Genomic DNA, 20,484 nt, shown 5'->3' on the forward strand with positions numbered 1-20,484 from the left:
CTGCTTTTCCAAGCATCTGGCTACTTCCATTAAACTTAAGGCTAAACTTGCATTGGGTAGGAAACGTTCACATTTGGTTAAACCAGATCAAACTCACAATCACTACAAGTGCAGCCAGCAAAAGAATAACTCTCACTGGGTGACAGGAGTCCCTCATTATTATTAATGAGCATTATGTGATCCCTTAGGAGCTGCTGCTCACTCACTGTGCCACGTCGGAAGCCGCCGGCAGCGGGGACTCCTCGGGTGCCGGGTCGGTGTCATCTGTGAAGCTGTTGGCCCGGGACATGTCTGGGGTCTGCCCTTCCAGGCGTCTCCTGGCTGCACAAATGGTTCAGAGAGACCAGAATACATTAGGGAGACAAATGTGCAAGCTCTCACCATGGCACACACATAGCTCAAACACAAGGAACCTCTGCCAGGAAAGGTTTGTCTTCTTGAGGGCTGTCTGCCATGAACAGAAACTCCCCACATCTGCAATGTTAATGTGGGCAAGACAACACCGACTGTCACATCTCCATTTCCTCACTCAACACCGTTTGATATGTTTGCTTTAATACCTGCAAAACTATTATTTAAAATACTATTCATACAAACAATAATAACACTTGAAACCAAAGTGCTCTCTGGTCACTATAACCACCAGTGCTCCAAATTTCTCCCATGAACCAGGAAGCCTCAGGTGGCTGGATGTAGTTGGCTCTGCATGATAACCATGGTGGATACAAGCTGTGCTGGAGTTTAGCTCATGGTCCAAGTGTCAAAAAGGTACAAATTTCATTACAGATTTGGAAAACGTAACGGCCAACTCATGAAGGAGTTCACTAAGACACTACAAAAATCAGAGAAGTGCAGCTAGCCCTGTAAGTGGTAAAACCCAATGTTTTCTAAAGATCTACCCTCAAAACTCATTTCCATCTAATAGAGGGCTGGTTTCTTCATAAATGTGCAGTGTACATGTACCTGCCTTTCTAAGTTCAGATGCATCAATTTACAAAAGCTATTTCTGCTGCAAGTTCTCTTCATTATCTTTTCCCACATTAACTTGGTTCAAAATCTATAAAGTATATCTAGCTTAAGTTGCGCTGATCTAAAAGCAATTTCATTCATGATTGCTGGTGATCCTAACAGTTTCTAAGGAAGCTACCTATAAATTTTGATTCTGATCATCCTTGAAAGCTTGGCATATGAGCTGACAGAGTCTAGCTTGGAAAATAGATAGGATAAATAAATTCAAAGAAGTAAAAAAAAGTGTGTGGGTGAAACACTAAAATTAAGCATCATAAGAAGTAAAGACTAAATAGTGTCACTGGCATATGCTGTGATAACAACCCATGTGACAAATAAGAAACCTTGCCTCCTAGAAAATGAAATTGTTGAAATCTCCAGTTTATTCCAGAGCAACACCCTCAGCTGGATTGCATTCAAGTTCCAGGTAAATACTAAAAGGCCTACACCACCAGAGATTACTTTGCAAGAGCCATAATCCAAATGGCAAGGAATGAAAATGAAGTCTATGGAATAAAATTATCAAATGGCATAAGTGAACACTAACAAAGGACATAAAATTACAAAGCTATTTTATTTACCTCTGCTGCATTTAATCCCAAGTGAACTGTGTATTTCCAGGAGAAACCCAGATCTTCCTAGCACTGGGAGCATGAACTTCTGTGCTCTCTCAGCACTACTAAAACACTTTGGCTGTTCTAGAGGAGCTCTATTTAGTGAGTCCTGCCAGTTCTGCATTTGTTCTGAAAAGACATTTTTCCTGTAAGAGAACTATGTGGCTTCATATTTTGCCAGACAAAGTCATGGAGCACACAGATCCATTATTTGATGTGTGGCTTTGGGAAACACCCATCTCCGAACAAGTAACATGGCACATCTGCAAAATTCAACTGGGGGCGTTTTGGCTTCAGCTACAGTAAGGTTTTCCTCATAGCAAATTAGCAAAACCTGGGAGTGGGCCAAGGCAGAGTGAAATCACTGTGCCCATGTAAGGCACATCAGATTAACAGGAAAACTCTGCCTTGCTGTCAATTCCTACTGCACAATGAACTGCTGAAAGGGTCAGAGCAGGGCCTCGTTAACCCATGGCAGTTTGCCTCTTTGATAGCACTGCTTAGACACTACACTTACTGCTATGCATTTGCCATAAGAAGTGATAGGATTATATTTTAGTTCTGTCATTTTAGGGGTTTGGTCTGTTAATGCTTTATCAAACTCCTCTTGGACTCATCACATTGCTGTTTGCAATCTGCCTCCAGGCACTCCAGAAAACCTGATGGTTTACATTTGGCTTGCTAACTCCTTTTCTGAGAAGTGTTCCCTACTGCAGTGTGTTCCACAGCACGGTGGGTCTGAGCAAAGGGGGACGACAGCAGGAGCCAGTTCCAAATCCTTCACGATTCCCATGTGCTGAGCAGCTCTGCTGTTCCTGCAGGCTGCACCTGGAGCCTGATCTCTGACCAGGGACCTTCTCCTGGCATGTGGGGAACCTCATCCTGGGATTTAACAGCCTCTGCTTGGTTACCTACACAAGCAGGACAAGCTTCTGTTGTGTCTTCACAAAAAGCAAAAGCACTCAAACTTTCCCTTTGGTGAGGACTGCTGTGGATATCTGCAGCAGTCTCATTCCACAGGGAGGGCACACTTCACTCCTGCAAGCATTTGGAAAAGGCAATGATGTGATTGTGTAACACACACTCCATAGCTGTTTTTATCAGCTGAATGAACTTGTGTACTTAACTCCATCAAATTAAGTATTTGGGTCACATCTCAGAGATTGCCTCACTGCTTCCCCTCTGCCCTCCCGTACTTCCCTGGTCAGATCCATGGACAGAACAATCTTTGCCATTTTGGTTGCAGACCAGATTTACCTCAAAAGGATTAAGAGAAAAAAGAGCAGCTCACAGAAGTGCTGCTCTAATATATCGAGTTAAGGCAGAAATCACAGCTCTGAGGCTCATCATATTTGGGTGGTGATATTCTGAGATTTCCTACTGCTCTCAAGGACACTTGACTCAATTCACAGAATTAGTTTTGGGAAGAATTAAAGCTGAGAATACTTGTTTACTCCATGTAACCCTAATATAAGTTGTTTAATACTGATTTTCCTCCATGCTTTTAGAACTCAGTAGTTCTACGTGTTTCTGCTTTAAAATACCAACACATGAATAATGTGTTCTGGTCCCTAAATGAATGCTAATGGTAAATGCATGTAACAAACTATTTTCTAAATATTTTTTGTCCTTTAAGTGACTGGCAGAATTGTGAGCAGTTATCTTCTTATTCAAAACATTCTTTCTGGAACCAACTCCATTTTTGAAGTTCACTCACTTTCCAAAAGTCATTTAGGCAGCAATGTTCAGTCATAAATCAAAATTCCCAAAAATCACACCAAAAGGAACAAGTTCTTTTTTTAACACCAAGAAGCCATAAGCTCCTGAGCAATAAAGTAATTCATAATAATCACTCATGATACTGCTTTCACTTTGAGGGGATGTGGAGCATTATAATATATTCAACACATGGCAGTGATGTTTTCCAGAAATAAAACTCAAAGTTGCAAGGCCCAGCTACTACAGATGGTAGTTTGTAGCAGCTGCAGCTCAAGCCAGAACAACTCTGTCTTCCCTCTCTGTATTTATTTTCCTAAGATTTCCTTGTCCAAACTGACTTTAGGGGAATTAATGCCCTACATTTGATGCTGCAGAGTATGAAGCAGGGGAAGCACGGAAATATGAAGAGGGAAAGAAGAGGAGCCATCCCTCCCTTTCATGTGTTACTGCTCAGAGTATGAAGAAGCTGTATTGGCTTCATCATAAAATATACAATACTTTATGAGTATGAAAAGCTGGAAGCAGCAAAGTGAAAATACAACATAGTATCTACCACAGTACAACAAATTCCAGTGAATGCCACAGACCCAGGGATCCCCGAAACAAAGCAACTGATTAAAGCAAACAGCAAAAAGTAAGTTACATTTCATATACCTTTAATTTCTAAAATGGTGAAGTCATAAAATGAACACATCAAAACATAACCCAGGGATATTTTTTGTAAAGTTGTTTGGCTTTATCTGACCTTAGTCCGTATCTCTGTAACACTAACTTGTGTCTTTGTAGCTTGGGGAAAGGCAAGCTCCCAAATTACAAATGCAATAGAAAACTGCATAATTGTGGTCTTTCCCAAACAGCCAATGCCTATCAACAGCAGGACAAAATAACAGGGAAGATGTTGCACTAGCCTCTTCTCAGATAAAGAAGGTGAAAAAAAGAAAAAGCAGGTCTCTATTCCTTCAGGGCCACTGTCTCCTCACCACTTTCAGATCACAAGCTGTTAAAACTCTCATAATGCCAGGCTGCTCTGCTCAATACCATCAATACACAGGACATAAACATATGATTTAATTTCATATGTAAGGCTGCATCTTGACAGAAAATCCCTGGGATAACTAAACTTTAACTGCAGGGATGACCTGCCTGTGAGAGCATAGTTATGTCTTGTCTACTTTCCTGTGTCAGGAACTTGTTTCACATCACTTAAAAATTCTGTATTTGGAAAGCCCCACAGAGGCAAACTGGTTCGGGGCCTAGATTGGGACAAGTCCAAACCCTTCCTTTCCAAAGAAGAATAAAGGAAAGTCAACAGCTTAGGAAAGCCCAGAGGCCTGGACGTGTGTGACACCTCAACAGCAGCCTGCTTTTAAAAACCTCCTCAGCTTGCTTTTAGGATTATTCATCTCAGCAGACAGATTGCATTTGAGCTCCTCTGAGGAGTCATGTTGGAATAATACAGTAAATATAATGTACCTGTACCAAAAATATAAGAGTTTGCTTCATTACTGTGTGAAGCTACAATAATGTCAGGAATGTACTCAGTACTACTCCAAATAGCAAAGATATTTTTTCTTCAGTTTTATGTAAAACTGTTACAAATCTGAGCATCTGAGGCTGTGATTTTACATCTTGACTACCCACTCAAATGTAAGCCATCTGCAAATGCCACATCCTCACATTGTCCCAGACAACTCTTAGAGCTACAAGTACAGTTTAAAAAGCTCAGGCTACTTTCTGTATCTAATTTTAGTCAGCTAAATTTATTATCATCATTCGAGATGTGGCTGATTTCAATTCAGGGCAATGTACAAGAATTGCATTTTTCCTGCAAAATACCTGTCACACCAAAATTAAGTAGTGGTTTGCAAGCAGAAAAGAAATAAAAGAGCACCTGAAAAGGTGAATTGAGGAATAAGAATGAAATTCTATTTGCTGCAGACACATTGCTAACTCCATGTAAAAAGTGCTGAGCACTCCTCCTGCTGCAGTTCCAGACTGGGCTGCAAGTGTTTTAGATAAGCTTCAACATCTGGCTTCCTGTGTATCTGATTTGAAACAATCAGCACTCAAAATGCACTAATGCTGCCTTTATTTGTTGTACATTCTTTTGTTTAGATAAGCCTGCAGGCCAAATTACACATTGCCTTACAGCCCCTGGAATTCAATCACTCATTACTGATGGGACAGCAGGGGCTGTAAATGAACACCAACACTCACTGAAAATCACAAGGGCATGGAGCACTGGAAAAAGGCATGTAGTGCTGGAAAGCACGCAGAGAGAAACAATTAAACATACTCTTGAATGCACAGGGGGATGTGTTATCTACCCAGCTGCCTGAATATCCTTTGCGGATCTAGCAAACAAGAAGGATGTAACACTCACAAAACAAACAAACACACACACCAGAAACAAACCAGAAAAAAATCCCACAAATTACAAATCAAGCAAACAAAAAACCAAATTCCAAACATTTTATACAGCATCATAAATATGTCTACTTTAGAAGATATTTTTTAAAATCAACTTAAATGCAGCATATTGGCCTAAAACATTCAGTTGAATATTTTGCATTAAATAACTGGCAGAGTGAGCAAGTGTCCATTCTGCTGAACCCCACAATGCTTGGCACTCTCTGACAAGCAGTGGTGAGGGACTGAGTGCACACAGAGCTGCAAGGATCTCCTCATACACAGACAGGAGCTGTCAGAAGGGCACTGGGGATCAGTGGAGCCCAGGAGAGAGGCCCTGCAGTGCTGCTGCCCTCACTGTCTGCTCAGATACCGAGCTGCGATCAGCCCAGCCCCTCTCAGACCTGCAAGCACTGATTTTCCTTGACAGTTTAACCTGAAAAACATTTCAAAATCTCTGTTGATTGTGCTGTGATAAAATCATTCATAAAAACATGGAACTAAAGCTACCAATCTCGATAATTTAGCTTTTATATTTCTGGTTGTATTATACCCATGACTGGTTTCCAGCTTTCTTCATGGGAGTGACTCACAGTAAAAGGGAAGGGGCTTGGAGCACCCTGGGCTAGTCAGAGGTGTCCCTGCCCATGGCAGGGTGGAACTGGATGATCTTAGAGGCCCTTTCCAATCCAAAGCATTTGGGACCTTCTACTCTGTTCAGCTGAGTAAGATGGAAGGCAAAAGTTTTGTTGTAAGAAATAGATGCTTTCAGGGCTTTGCCATATGCATGGAAAGAGATCTGTGGCTGGCAAGAGTCCCATTTACTCCTGAAATGCCACATCCTATCCCTTCTCCTTTGAGAAGGAGGAGCATCCAGGCAGTTGGATCTGCACATACAGTCTAGAGTCATGCAGTAAATATTCATATTATTGCCCAGCATGCACTATAAAATCATGGCTTCGTTTGGAAGGGCCCAAAAATCAGGAAGAGAGAGAGCCTATAACTGAAATAGGCAGCCTATAACTGAATTCTACAGGGCTTTCTCATTCTCAACCCAAATCACAGAGATCTCCCATCTCTTAAAATACAGGGTCAACTTCGTTTTAACATTCCTCTCTCTTGGCCTCTGTTCCTAAAAAAAAAGTACAGCTTTTTTTCTTTTTTTTCCTTATGAAAGCTCTTTCTTCAAAAGATGCACAAAAAAAGAGTGGACCTCCAAACTCATTCAAGTCTGTGTGTCTGATATGGAGGGTATTAGTGGGTAGGGTCTGACAAAGAGGTTGGAAAACACATTTTCCTTGTTGGCTGGGGAAGGAAATCATCAGATACTCACAGAGTGAATGGCACAGTAGATACATTAATTAATAGCTATCAAATTGTGCCTCAGAGCTGCAGCAGAAGGACTCTGACAACAGGAAAAACACAGAAATGAGCTGCTTTTCATGATCACCTGATGCCCAAACACTGCCACAGCTGGTCCAGGAGAAATGTGACCAGGACACCTTTGGGAAAGCATCTAACACAGCACGTTGTACTCAAATAATGCCAAGAGAGCAAGGCTTTTCAATATTCTACAGCAAACTCTTTTGACAAGCATTTCTTTATTCTCTTAAGACTTAGTCTGTTTCTTTTGCTTATCTGACACAATCCTTGTGCCCACAAGTATTTTTAACATGTTTTTGATCTGGAGATACCATCTCCACCTTGAGAATATGTTCAGAGATCAGGTCTCCAAGACCAAATTCAGGTCACCACTACTGATGCATTTAACTTTTTAAGGCTGCAGATACTTCACTGTTCATTCAGTTATTGTGAAGAACAAAATGTACAGCAATAACAGTGAAGAAAAATAAGACAAAAATAGCTTAGAAAGTGATCCTTTTTCACTGCTCACCTTTTTTTTTTTTTAAGGACAAGAAGAACTTGACCTTAAACTGAAGCAATTAATAGTCAGTGAAATGTAATTTGGCAGCTTGTTAGCTCTGCAGGGAGAGCTCTTAACACATACAAACTCTTAGAATTACACATAGGGAATGTATCATGAAATATAAATATATAGAGTTACATTCCATTATGGGATTCAGAACTGCCATTATAGTAAAAGTGTTTATTTTAACAAGGAAGTACAGTTTTAGTGTGGCTATCAAAGAAAATAAACCAGTCTGAAAACATTTTTATTTTTCATGACTGTTAATGCTCAAAGCATACAAACTGCAGTGAGAGTAAAAACAGAAACATCTTCTGAATTGTTGTCAGTGTTTTGACTCACAAGAACACAAAACCCAATTACTGTAATTACTGTAAAATATGCCACAATTGTTTGCTGGTCTTATGCAGTTCTTGCCCTCCCACAATTGAATCCTTGTAGAAAAATTTCCCTGTTTACTAGTGCTAATCATGAATTCAATACAGACAATATAGTTACCAACCTGCCTGCTCCACACTGAAAAAAAAAAAATCTGTAAATGAAAGTAAATCTTAACAGCAGAGGAAATAATTTCCATGTTTGTCCTTAAGCTCAAAACAAGTTCAACAAAATAACCTGAAGCTGTTGGCTGCACTAAATTAAAACTACTCCTAACTAAAGCTTCAGCTGTTATTTCATACATTCCAGGTGTAAAGAAACAACATTTTATGGGAGTATTCCCCACTTCAAATTGCTCCCAATACTTATTTTTTAAACCTTGACTGTGAGGATATTTTAGGTAGGACAGTAATTTGAGTAGGAGTCCAAGTTGCAACTGTTAAAAAGGGAATTCAGAGTAGCCATTGTCAGGTGTACCCAATGCTATAAAATTTTGACTGATCTTCAGATCATAGAATTCAAACTCAAATATCTTATAAGCACAACCCCCTCCCACAATAAGTTATCTTCCTAGGAATGCTGCAAACTAACTGATCACATTTTATTTAAAATTAAATTCATGGGGTCTTTAATTCTGTACTTCAGGGCTCAGTTGGGATGTGCATTCTTTATTAATGTCACATTCCAACTTCCTTATACTGCTTATTCAGAACTTCCATTAGAAAATATTTATAATTAAAGAGCTTAAAAATAGTCTAAAGAAATTTTTAAGCTTTTGCTGCCACCACTAAAATTCAAATGTTTTGAAACTCAGATTCTGAGAAGATCCAGAATAATTACATCTTCTACACTCCCAATAGTAACCAAACAATTTATATGACAAGGGAATGAGGATATTTAAAATTGAGACAACCCTGGGGTGGATAAAGTCTCTCTTTACAGGTGACATTGTGGAAATACATTTGAATGTGCCCTGCAGCTGTTGGGACTGAGGGTGACCTCTTTGGCTTTTCTGTGACAGTGAGAACCACAGAGATGTCAGGAGACAAAGCTCCTCTCTCCCTCCAGCAAGGGACCTGCACGAAGAGGGTGGAAAAGTTCACTCCCAAACACTCCCTGCCAGTGTGGGTGACCCCTGTCCCCATCCAGTGCCTCTGCAGGGACCCAGAACCTTCCTCCTGAGGAGATGGGTAAGGAACGCCTGAGAAGCAGAAAGTGCTGCAGAGACTCCTGTTACAATCCCAAAGCACTGGGACACAAGACTGTCACTGCCATTCAGACCCTTGGCAGCACAGATGTTTCACCCAAGGATTTGGGAGATTTGGTTTCAGATCAATAGGGAGAAATGAATGCCTTGTCCCCCCACCAACCCCTTCTTTTCCACTGATGCTCACATGCACTCAATTCCTTATTCTGAGCACTATGTTTTCCCCCTGGGGACACCTCCCAAATGTCCCCCAAACTGGTGTCTTATGAGCTGCCTTTGCTCTAAATGCTTTAGTGTTCCTTTATCCAGATTTGGACATGGCCCTTTCCCCATCTGAGAGCCAGATTTAAAAGGGTTCAAAGTTACAAGTGGCTGGAACACTTGGTGGGTGTAAAGCACTGACCATTTTTGGCTTTGTAAAAGTGATGATGATGATGGGGTTTGCTTACATAGCACAGAATCTCCTCCCTGATGCCCTATCTCCCCTAGCACAGTTTCTTCAGATAGCTGGCAGAGAAGTTCACAAACATTGGAAAAACCTCTGACAATTCCATCTTGTGTGGAGAAAAATTGCCTGGCCCAGGCACAGCAGCAGCTAAATGCAGGGAGGAAAAGGGAATGACTGTGGATGTGTCACTGCACCCTAGGAAGTGGCAGCACACTAAAACCCCATTCATTGCTGAGAGGGGAGATGTGGAAATGTAAGAGGCAGCAGAAGCCTTATTCTGAATTAAATTCTTTCAAATAGTAAGCAATAAACTTGTTCAAATTTTTTTATTAGAAATCACTACTCAAACAGCCTTTACTGACTCCAACTTAAAACTACCTCACTCTCCAATTATAAGAAGTCCACGAAGTATTTCAGCCCAGGCTCTTTCCACTTCAGCCAGTTCACATTCAAGACTGGCACACACTAATGCATGAATTTATCTAGCAATGAACACCCTTACCCCTTTAAGGAGACTTCAGAAGATGACAGCAAATAATCTAAGTTGAAGGTCTTTACCAGAAACTCCACAAAAGCCATCATGACCTTACCCAAGTTCATCTCCAGCAGCTAAAAGTGACTTTGCTTATCTGACCCGTGAACAGACCTGTGTTATCAGTGTGATTTTACCTCACTAGGAACAGCACAAACACAGAACTTCCAGAGATCCCATTTCTCCAGGAGGAAAAAAAAAAAAAACCAGAGGCAAAACCCCCCTATTTAACACACTTTGTCATGGTCAGGCAGGCTTGAGTGTATTTTTTTTTGCATGCTTACAGCTCAGCAGGATTCTTAAATTCAGCCCTGTAAAGCCTGCAGCTGCTGGACCCCTGCACACACCAAAATCCAGTGCACACTCCCTGTCCTCTCTCTCTTACAAGATTATAGGAACAGGAGCCAACCTGAGCCCTTCACATAAACAGCAAGAGAAACCTTTGGGCTTTATCTGGGGCTGCCCTTGTCCAGGACAGCTCATTCAGCACAAGCTGATCTTGGTAGATGCAGGTCAACCTGACCTGAGAGCATCTTAATCGGGTTAGTACAGCCAGCTCTAGATATCCCACTGCCATGGTCTGATTCACCCCATCATAAACAGGATGGAAAAGCCACCAGCAGCAAACACTGGCATGATGCTGCTTAAGGTTTGTTGGGTTTTTTACAACTGGAATCAAGTTCTGAGAACTCAGCACGATATAGGAGTTAAAGGAACACAAATAGACCCAAAGGGTCAGACCATGGCTGCAGTTTACACACTCATGAGGCAGATCCAGGAGCAGGCTCTGTGCAAGCAAGAATTCCAGGAATTTGTTACCCAAATTGTGTTACAGATGCTTTCCTCATAATTCACCTTACCCACAGGGGAGAAAATATTCTTCTCCTTTTACAGGGGACATTAAGTCCATGTCAGCAAGAATGAAAGAAAGAAACTCCAGAAGTCTTTTTTCCTTGATGGTGGATTATCACTATTACAGATGGTAAAGACAAAAACAATATCTAATTAAAATAATACACTATTTTAAAAGCCATCAGCATTGCTTTATATTCCCAAGCTGGCTATTTCCTGCTGTGTTGGGTAGAACTAATCACACCTGTATTTTTTCCATAATACAAAACAAAAAAAGAGGTGTCATAAAGGAGTTTTACCCACATGAGCATGAAAGGGAAATTAGGAGAACTCCCTAATAAGGGGGCAGAGGACAGAGTATCTCAGAAATTCATCAACCTCCCCCACCTTCTATGGGCTTTACCCCAGAGAAATGCCCATAGAAATTATGGCCAGGTCACTGTGATATTCACTGCAAAGTTCTGAGTAGAACACTAAGAAGAAAGAGCGTTTTTTTCCAGAGACAGTTACTCCCTCATGGTTTCCAAAGTGGTTCTATTAAAATATAAATGCTCTCCTGCAAGTGAGCATGATTTATATTTGAAAAAAGTATATTTGAGTTTTTCTAACTTCTCTCATAAAGAAGGAACACATTGTCAACACAAAACATTGTTTAAATGCACATTATTCTTTCATGTATCTCCCTCTGAGTGGCTTCTTAAAAATGATTCCCATTTTATCAAGTATAACTATCCAGGTCAGCCTTGAGCTGTATTTAACAGAAAATTCAGCTAAAAGCAAATATCAATAGCAATCTATAAAAGTCCAACACCCTAATTCTGCAGGAAAGACTAAGACTTTTAACCAAACCAGCTCCAAGATAATCACCAGAAACTTTTTACAGCCTCAAAATTTATTCATAATTTAACATTGCATTCTGTCAAAAAAGTAACAAGGTCAAATTGCTTCATCAGTTGTAGACAAGCAATGCTAAACAGCTCAGAATTTGGCCCACTCTTAATCAATACAAACAGACAGTATTACTCACTTGGAAATTTATTAACTCCAATCAATAGATTTCATACAACAGCTGCACAAAATCAGCCAACAATGCAACCTATACAGAACACTGCAAATATTTGCTCATTGGGAAATGACTGTTGTTTCCTCTTCTCTTTCCAAAAGATAACAATATTGCACAACATGATGTAGCCAAGTATTCCAGTGCTAAAGGTGCACCAGTTGTATGTACACAGCAGATTACTGGACACTCCAAAATTGAGGGGGAATCAGTTCCAGATGTTTTCTACTGATTAAATTCAGCCCAAGCAAGGTTAAGCAAATGACAAGCAGCTGCTTTTCTTTCTTGCCATGGTTATGAAAAATCCCTTTAAAGTTCTGACTGACTAACTGGTAGACAGTGGGTGCAGCACCTTTTTTCCTGAGTTTTCATGATTTACAGAGACTGTGAACAACCTCCATAGCAATTAACTCTTTCCACCTCCAGTCTGTCAGGTTTTATGCAGATAGAAATTAAAAGGAAGAAGCTCAAAAATAAAAAACAAACAATACCCCAGTGAGATAAATCCTAAACCACAGTCCCTCTTGCTGCACATACTGCTGTCTCCTGAAGTAAGTCAAAGTGGAACAGGAGAAATATTTAAGGTGTCACTAAACCCCAGGCCATGGCTCAGTGCAACACTGGCATCACCTTTATGACCCATCAGTTCATTTCAAACAGGGCAGAAACACTTTTTACCATGTACAGAGGCTGACACAAAACTTTACTTCTTAGGTTTGTCTCCTGTTTATCCTCAGCCATTCAGCACCTTTTTCACACCTGATGGGATTAAACTGAAATGAAGACACTGTGTCAGGTCAGATTTTCCGTCTCAGCGTTTATGATAAGCAGGGCAAAGAAGCATTTCCAAAACACAGAACTTCCAAATTCTTTCCAAGGCAAATATTCCCATGGAGTTGTGGTTGGGAAGCTCTGGGAAGAGCAGCAGGCACGCTTGAATATCAAAATTATTTCCCAAGCACTGTCTGTGACTGCAGAGAGCTTGCTGTGCAAAGAGACACATAAAGCCAAGTAAATTGTTTAGAAGTGGCTACACCTGGCTGCTTCAACAGGGAGCAAAACCTAAATAAAGGGAACACTCAGTCTTTTCTGTTTTTCAACTAATGGTTATTATATATGGACACAGCTCCCCCCCCCCCAAGAACCAGTGTTTATTTTGCTTCTAATTATAGAATCTTTTCATCATTCCCAGCTGACACACAACAGAAATAAGCAAAATACATGCTTTTCAAGACATTAATTTACTTTGATGAAAAGTATATTTTAAGGAATAGTAAAAGTGTATTTACTACTCCACCATCCAAGTAAAACCAGTTTACAAGGCCATAAATTTTTAGACATGATGCCTTCATCTCCCACAATACTGTTTTGTCCTTTCCATCAGGAAAAACCCCAAATTTTTGTGGCTAAAAAGTAGCTTTACATTTTAGATTAAATCACATCACCTTTTCCCCACAGAACATTCACTATATTTCCTGCAAAAATCAGCTTTTCTTGCAAAAGCTGCCATCCCTGATTACCACTCCTCCTTGTTTATGCTGAGGATAAACAACTGTGCAGGCCCGTGCTTAATCCTGCATTGACTAATTGCACTCTCCACTTCTGTAATGCTGTGTCAGTCTAAAAACACTTCATAAACAATTAGGACTCGCAAAAACTCCATGACAGAGACAAGACTTATACTCATGGAGCAGATGATGCAACCCAAGCACAGTGAGTTAATTGTCTGCCCGAGGTCACCCTGAGGATCAGGAACAGAATCCAGGAATTCAGCCCTCCCTCCTGAGCCCTGGACATCCAGCCTCAACACCAACACCAGGATCCCAGCAGAGCCCACCAAGATGTGTTGGAGCTTTGTCACTGTCTTAGAGCCTCACTTTTAACCCATTTCTTTTGTGGAAAAGGGGTTGAGACAAAAGCTGGCTATTCTGGGCTTTTTTACCAAGTCAGTACATACACACAAAAAAAAAAAAAAAAAAAAAAAAAAAAAAAAAAAAAAAAAAAAAAAAAGCAGTAAGTTATCCTTATTCCCATTTATAAGTACCTGCCTCTCACCTTCAGTAAAAAGGCTCCTGGGGCTATCCCATTTCCATGTCAATGCATCACATTCCCCCTGCCCTGTACCCAGGGTAAAGGGGAGGGACACAAAAAAGATATTTAGAGGGTGGTTCTTCAAAAAAACACCCTTTTCTTTCTTTTTAACACCCCCATCTAGCAAAGACATTTACATTTTCACACACACAGCTGCTTACACATAGGGAAGAGCTGTATTTGATGTGTCTTACCTATTTTCTCTTAAATCTATTTAGACACAGACACATTTACATATACATGAATTTACAACTGCCATCTCATATCTATTGAGCCTTATCTCAATTTACACTTATGTATCCATTTAGACTGTGTCAGCTTACACTTCTATTTAGGTTATATTTTAACACTTACTGCACAGAAAATCAATTTAGACCAGATATCTGTTTAAATATTTACATTTCCATCTAATTACACAACAGCCTGTTTAGATTTAGGTATCCATACACCCTTATATATAACCTCTATTGAGATTACACAGATCATCTACTTCTACCCTGCCACGCAAAGCAAATGTAAGGGGTTCTGGACAGAAATTTTGTATTTTAAATCATCATCCTCCTGTCAGTGGCTCTCAGGTTCCTTCTGATCACTCCCTGGCTCCTCAGCTGTTTGCTTTGCAAGCCCAGAGAGAGAAATTCACCTGACTTCTGCATCTTTTTCAGTCCTTGCTCTTATGGTTCTAACTTTATTTGCTCCTCATTGAAGAATTTTCCAAATAATGGCAAGTGACAGAGTTTGAAGTGTCAATTTCAGCACATTCAGAGTTAATTTTCAGAAACAGAAAAAACTGTTAGCTGTTTCCTGACACCATTACTGTATGGTTGGTAACTGGGCCAAACTTCCACTCTGCAAACATTTTCATCTCAAGTTTAGGCTATCAAGGAAAAGCTCACAGTTTACCCAGATCATTCTTTGTCTTTCCAAAGTTTTGGAAAAGTTGTAGACTGGGATATTCATGGGAATTCACTAAAGAGCTTCCCTGTCTCCCAAGTTATTCTGCACTGGATTAGCACTGCTGGTAAATTTGCAGGACCTGAGGGATGAGGCTTCTCTGGCTGCTCTGTCCAGACTTTCCCTGGCCTGACCCTGATTTAGCTGTGACAGCAATTTCTCCAATTGAGCAGGTGCCTGTACCTCATTTTACTTCTGTTTATCTCTGTGTTGCACAACCATGCCTTCATATCTGCAGCAGTTATTTTAGTGGGATGAGATATTTACAACCAAATAATGACAGAGTTTACAGAAATACAGGCTGGGCAGAATATCAGAGGCCTTGAGAAGTGGAAACACAGGATGCAGTGTGTGAGTACAGGCAGGAGATAAGAGATGGGGCACAGGCTTGGCACTGGAGACCCCACAGCTATAAACAATTCACTAATGGTCAGTTAAAAAAGAAAAAAAAAATAGTCCTGAAGCAGAACAAAACTGGTTATAAGGTTAACAGAGAGCAAAGAAATTCTATTTCACACACCTAAAAGGGAACATAACATGGTAAATTCTGGAGCTGCACAGCAATGAGGAAATATGTCAAAGGGTGTTAGGAAACATTTGTAAGTGACCCCAAGTGGATCCCAGGAGAAAAAGGAGAAACTGTCACCACAAACATCATATTCCTCCCTGTTAAGGACATGAGATTTCAACAAGTCATTGTGTATTTCCCCTCTTCCTCCTGCAGCAAATTATACCCAGGAACTGAATGAGCACAAGTACCAGATAAACAGGCAGAATTTTAAAAGCAAGTTTTACAGTTTTAATTGAACTTCTACTACAGTTCTACTACAGTTGCAGCTTTTTAATTATAAAAAAACCACAACAAAATAACCAAAAAACCCAACACCTTGCATTTGATTCTCTTATGTAACAATTAGATCTGGACTAATTAGGTCAAGATTTCAGTTATTCTAGCACTAAATTCTAGTTCTTACTTTTATATATACTTTGATACAGACCAATGAGTATAATCCTTCTTAACCTACTTTCTACCATACCTTATCTATTAACTCTGACTTTGCATTCTTGGAACACCTCATTTCATTTCTTTCTTTTTCCCAAGGCTGGCTAAGTAATAGGTTTTTCCAATACAGCTGCCAGGAAAACCCCACAAGTGCCTGCATTTAGGGAGAAGATCCTGCTGATTCCTCAAACATATCAAAAAAGAAACTCAATTACCTTTTTTTGCAGCAGCCTCTTGTTGGAGAGCAGAAATGAGCCAAGACACAGACTTCTTGTTTATCACAGCGTGGGAAAGGTCCTGGGTTATTCCTCTTGATAGCTCAGCCATCCTGACTCCAAACATTCCCTAACTCTGGCTGCAGCAAGCTCCTGCTGGAGGTCTCCCTTGCAGCCTCTGACTGCAGCTTTTACCCAGCTAGACTGTGACTGCAGGTTCCAACAACAGGCTCTAACTGCAAACCAAGACTGACCTCACAGCAGAGTGATTCTCTCTCCTCAGGAGCCTTCTCCTTCATCCTCCTCCTCCCTCATGTGCCTTCCCTCACGAGCTCGCCCACTCCCTTTTATCACTTATCTTTATTGGATACAGCTGTGGCTCATCAGGGCGAGGCTGATTGGGTAATTGGGTAATTAACACAGCTGTTACCTATGAGGGGCAAGATCACCTTTATTCCCTCCTGCCACAATTACTGAGTTCGTTGTCAGGAGTAGATTTCTGACAGGGTCTTGGATTTTCTTCTTTCCTTCTCTTCCCCTGAGCCTTACACAGCAAGACTGTGTATATTCTGGATCCCAGAGTAAAAATTATCAGGCTGCATCAGTACTGTGAAAGAGCTTACCAACAACTTTACAATTTATCAGGTCAATTTATAATCTCACTTTAAAAAGCTGCCTCTGTGTCATTATTAGTCAATATGTTGACTCAAATACAATTTATTTGCTGCTCTGATTTTCTACATTTTTGATATTTTAACAGTTACCTGAAATACTCATTTTAGCAGTAAAACATCTGTGCTTGGGTATGCCCTCCTTTTCAACTCATAATTAGGATTTTCGCCCCCACTGCTGTGCTGATAATTGTCTAGAAAAAGCCTGAGGGAGCTGCAAACACCTTCCCTTACTCTGCACTGCCGTGGTCTCTGGGAACACCTGGTACAAAGTCCCTGCTCAGGTCTGGTCTGACCAGTGATCCAAACCCTGGTCTTAAATCAGGCACTACAGGGAGTTGAATAAATTCAGAACAAAAATAAATTTTTAAAACTCAAAAGCTGCCAGATCTAATCAGAACTAGGAGTGGGTTTGGCAGAGTTAGCTGTTCTCTTCCTTCACCTCCCCTCGCCCCATCCCCACCGCCAGTCCTGTCACCCACTTTGGCCATGCAAGATAAACCACAGAATTCACTGGAAGTTCTCACTTCCAGGGCTGAATCAGTAAAGACTGAAAACTTTCTGATGAAGAGGTACTTCCACAATTCTTACACACGGGCAAGTACCATCAGCATAAGTCCTGAACTGACATACAAACGGAGATATTAAACAGCTCTACACTGACCACAAATTCTCACTACAAAGCCACCACCAGCTGCTAAAACCACCTTCTTAAGAGCATGACATTTCTCAGAAGCCTGGTATCTAGATACTTTCTCATGTTAATTTGGTGCATACCTTTATATTCGTGATTTTCAGACGTACTGACAGTTATACAGACCCTCAAAAGATTTGGTGTTTGCTTCATTCTGTTAATTTTGGCCACATGTTTTTTCTCACCTTTCTCTCAGCTTGTCAGCACTGGAATCTCTGAATCCACTTCACTTAAAATGTTTGCACCTTTGTATGTACTGCAGACTGTAATCCATCTACACCAGTAAGGGAAAGCAGCCTCTTTTCCCAATGGGAATTGCAACCAGTCTCTGGGAAAAACCAGCACATTTCCAGACAGGTGAATGCTGGAATGTCAGCATCCAAACTGGCATTACAGACAGAATAAATCAACATTAAGACTACTTTACACATTTTATATAAGAGGGGTGACAAAGGTAAGGGGGTCTGAGAAAACTGCAGTACTCTTCCCTCTCCTGGTAAAAAGTTTCTCTTGTGCAGTTTTGCTTTAAACTGTGCATACATCAGCATACAAAAAACTCCCAAAATCAAGCAGAAAAGCACAGGGATAAACAGGGGTTTTTATTTTTAGCCCAGCAGAGATTTATCACTATGAAAGAGTCTTGTGACTTTGACAAATCTAACAATAATGAGTTGTGTATACAACCTACAACAGCTGACAGAGAATAATATATTCCATCTGCTGGAGCTGTCCCAGGAGGCTGACCTTCAACATCTAAAAACTTCCAAATTTCTATGATTTTTTTTTCTTCCCTAATAAAAAGCACTATGAAACAGCTATTTGGTTCATTTTGTGAAGGATGCATTGTGGTGAACAGCTGACATTTTAAGAGAAAACTCAGAATGCATCTAGGAAATTCCAGTTACACCAAAATGCTGTTTCCCTTCTGCATGGATCAGTCTCTGTGATCTGCCACTTGCTCTTGCTCTTCTAATTAACTACAATCTTCATACTTAAGTGCCTTCTTTAAACCTTGCAGGAACATTAAAGATGTCAGAGAGCTTGCACATGTTATCATCCTGTTAATAGATCCTGTGCAGAGGAGTAGGTACACGGACAGGCAAAAGTACAGGTAAAGATTAATTTCAGGAATACAGAGAATACTTATGGATATTGTCTCAGGTAAGGATGAAATGACTGAGGGGTTTAAATCACTACATGGAAATATTAAGTCAGACACCCTGGTATTAAATAGTTCCTTCAAGCTGAAGCAACAGACACTCATGAAAAAAAATATAAACCTGCACTGGAGGTCACAAAGATGCTCTGAGGGCTGGAACACCTCTCCTGTACAGACAGGCTGAGAGGGATGGGGTTGTTCAGCCTGGAGAAGAGAAGGCTCTGGGGAGATCTCTTCACAGCCTTCCAGCACCTAAAGGGACTTTGTAAAAACACTGCAGAGGGACTGCTACATGGGCAAACAGTGATAGGACAAGGGGAATCCTTTTAAACTAAAAGAGAAGGTATCTAGATCAGATATCAGGAAGAAATTGTTCCCTGTGAGGATGCTGAGGCCCTGGCACAGGTTGCCCAGAGCAGCTGTGACTGCCCCATCCCTGGAAATGTCCAAGGCCAAGTTGGATGAGGCTCTGAGCAACCTGGGATGGTGGAAGGTGTCCCTGCCCATGACAGAGAGTGGCACTGGATGACCTTCAAGATTCCTTCCAACCCAAACAATTCTGGGATTCTTTGATCCTTAAGGTCCCTTCCAACCCACCCCGTTCAATGCAATGCCATTTTATGACTCAGCATCACAGTTGTTTTCTAGAACTTTCTAAATGTCTCTTTTTTTTCAGTTTTTCCTTATTAATTTCTTTCTAAATAGTTTCATTTCGAGAGGTTTGATTTCCAAGAAGGAAACTCTTATTGTGGAAGACTTTTGGGCTTTCCCTTTCTGTAAGGATGGACAAGTTCTGAGTGCTACAGATCACTTTTCATCAGTCACACCCAGAACCCCATGCACAGTGCAGAGATCACGAGTTATTTTTCTTTTAGGTTATCAAGTTTTTGTTTCAAAACGCTACCACTTTTGGTAAATACAGGTCTTGTTTCTATATTAAGCACTATCCAATACATGGGTTTTTTTATTCCATATACACAGAGACCTCTCAGAAACCTTAATGTTGATCATCTCTGTTTTGTAAGGTTTCCCTTTTCTCCAGTCCTCTTCATAGAAATAAAGGAAAGGAAATTTTTGCTCAGCTTGGGAAGATCTGCTTCCTAAGGAAGGCTGGAGCAAGCCAAGAGTAAGATGGGTGGATGTGGATACATGAACAAGATGTCATTAGAAAAATTCTATTTGCATAAGAAAACGTGTGTTCACATAATGCCATTGCTGAATTAAGGCAAATGTCTCCTTTTCCAGGCACGCTTGAACTACATTTCTATCTTATTTCTGTCCAGAATGAGGAATTTTATCAGTGGGATTGTTATTGTGTTTCCTGTTCTTGACAGGCATTTATTTCAGGCCTTCCTACAGCCCCTCTCTCACACCTGACCAGAGCAGCAAAAGCTGCTTTAAAGCAGCAGCTCTGCTCCTCCAGGTTAGGCCTAGAGAAATGATCTGATTCAACCCTGCAGTTTGCCATCATCTGCAACATCCAGCCCCACCAGCAATGAATAAAATGTTCCACTACAGCAACACTCAAATAGAAGCTGGCATG

At 40.7% G+C, this 20,484-nt stretch overlaps 1 protein-coding gene across 7 annotated transcripts in view; it reads right to left on the reverse strand.

Moving 5' to 3' along the window:
* The window catches only part of LOC134549607 (potassium voltage-gated channel subfamily KQT member 1-like), a 395,125-nt gene that overhangs the window by 330,647 nt on the left and 43,994 nt on the right, over positions 1 to 20,484 (reverse strand). For all 7 annotated transcript variants that reach the window (XR_010080145.1, XM_063395349.1, XM_063395353.1 and 4 more), the window contains exon 12: positions 207 to 321. Coding sequence is in view for 6 of the 7 variants with exons in the window: in XM_063395349.1 (XP_063251419.1) it covers positions 207 to 321 (115 nt within the window). In the remaining variant the exon portion in view is untranslated. The remainder of the gene's footprint in view (positions 1 to 206; positions 322 to 20,484) is intronic.

This window comes from Prinia subflava, chromosome 4 (assembly GCF_021018805.1).
Source record: "Prinia subflava isolate CZ2003 ecotype Zambia chromosome 4, Cam_Psub_1.2, whole genome shotgun sequence".
NCBI lineage: Eukaryota > Metazoa > Chordata > Aves > Passeriformes > Cisticolidae > Prinia > Prinia subflava.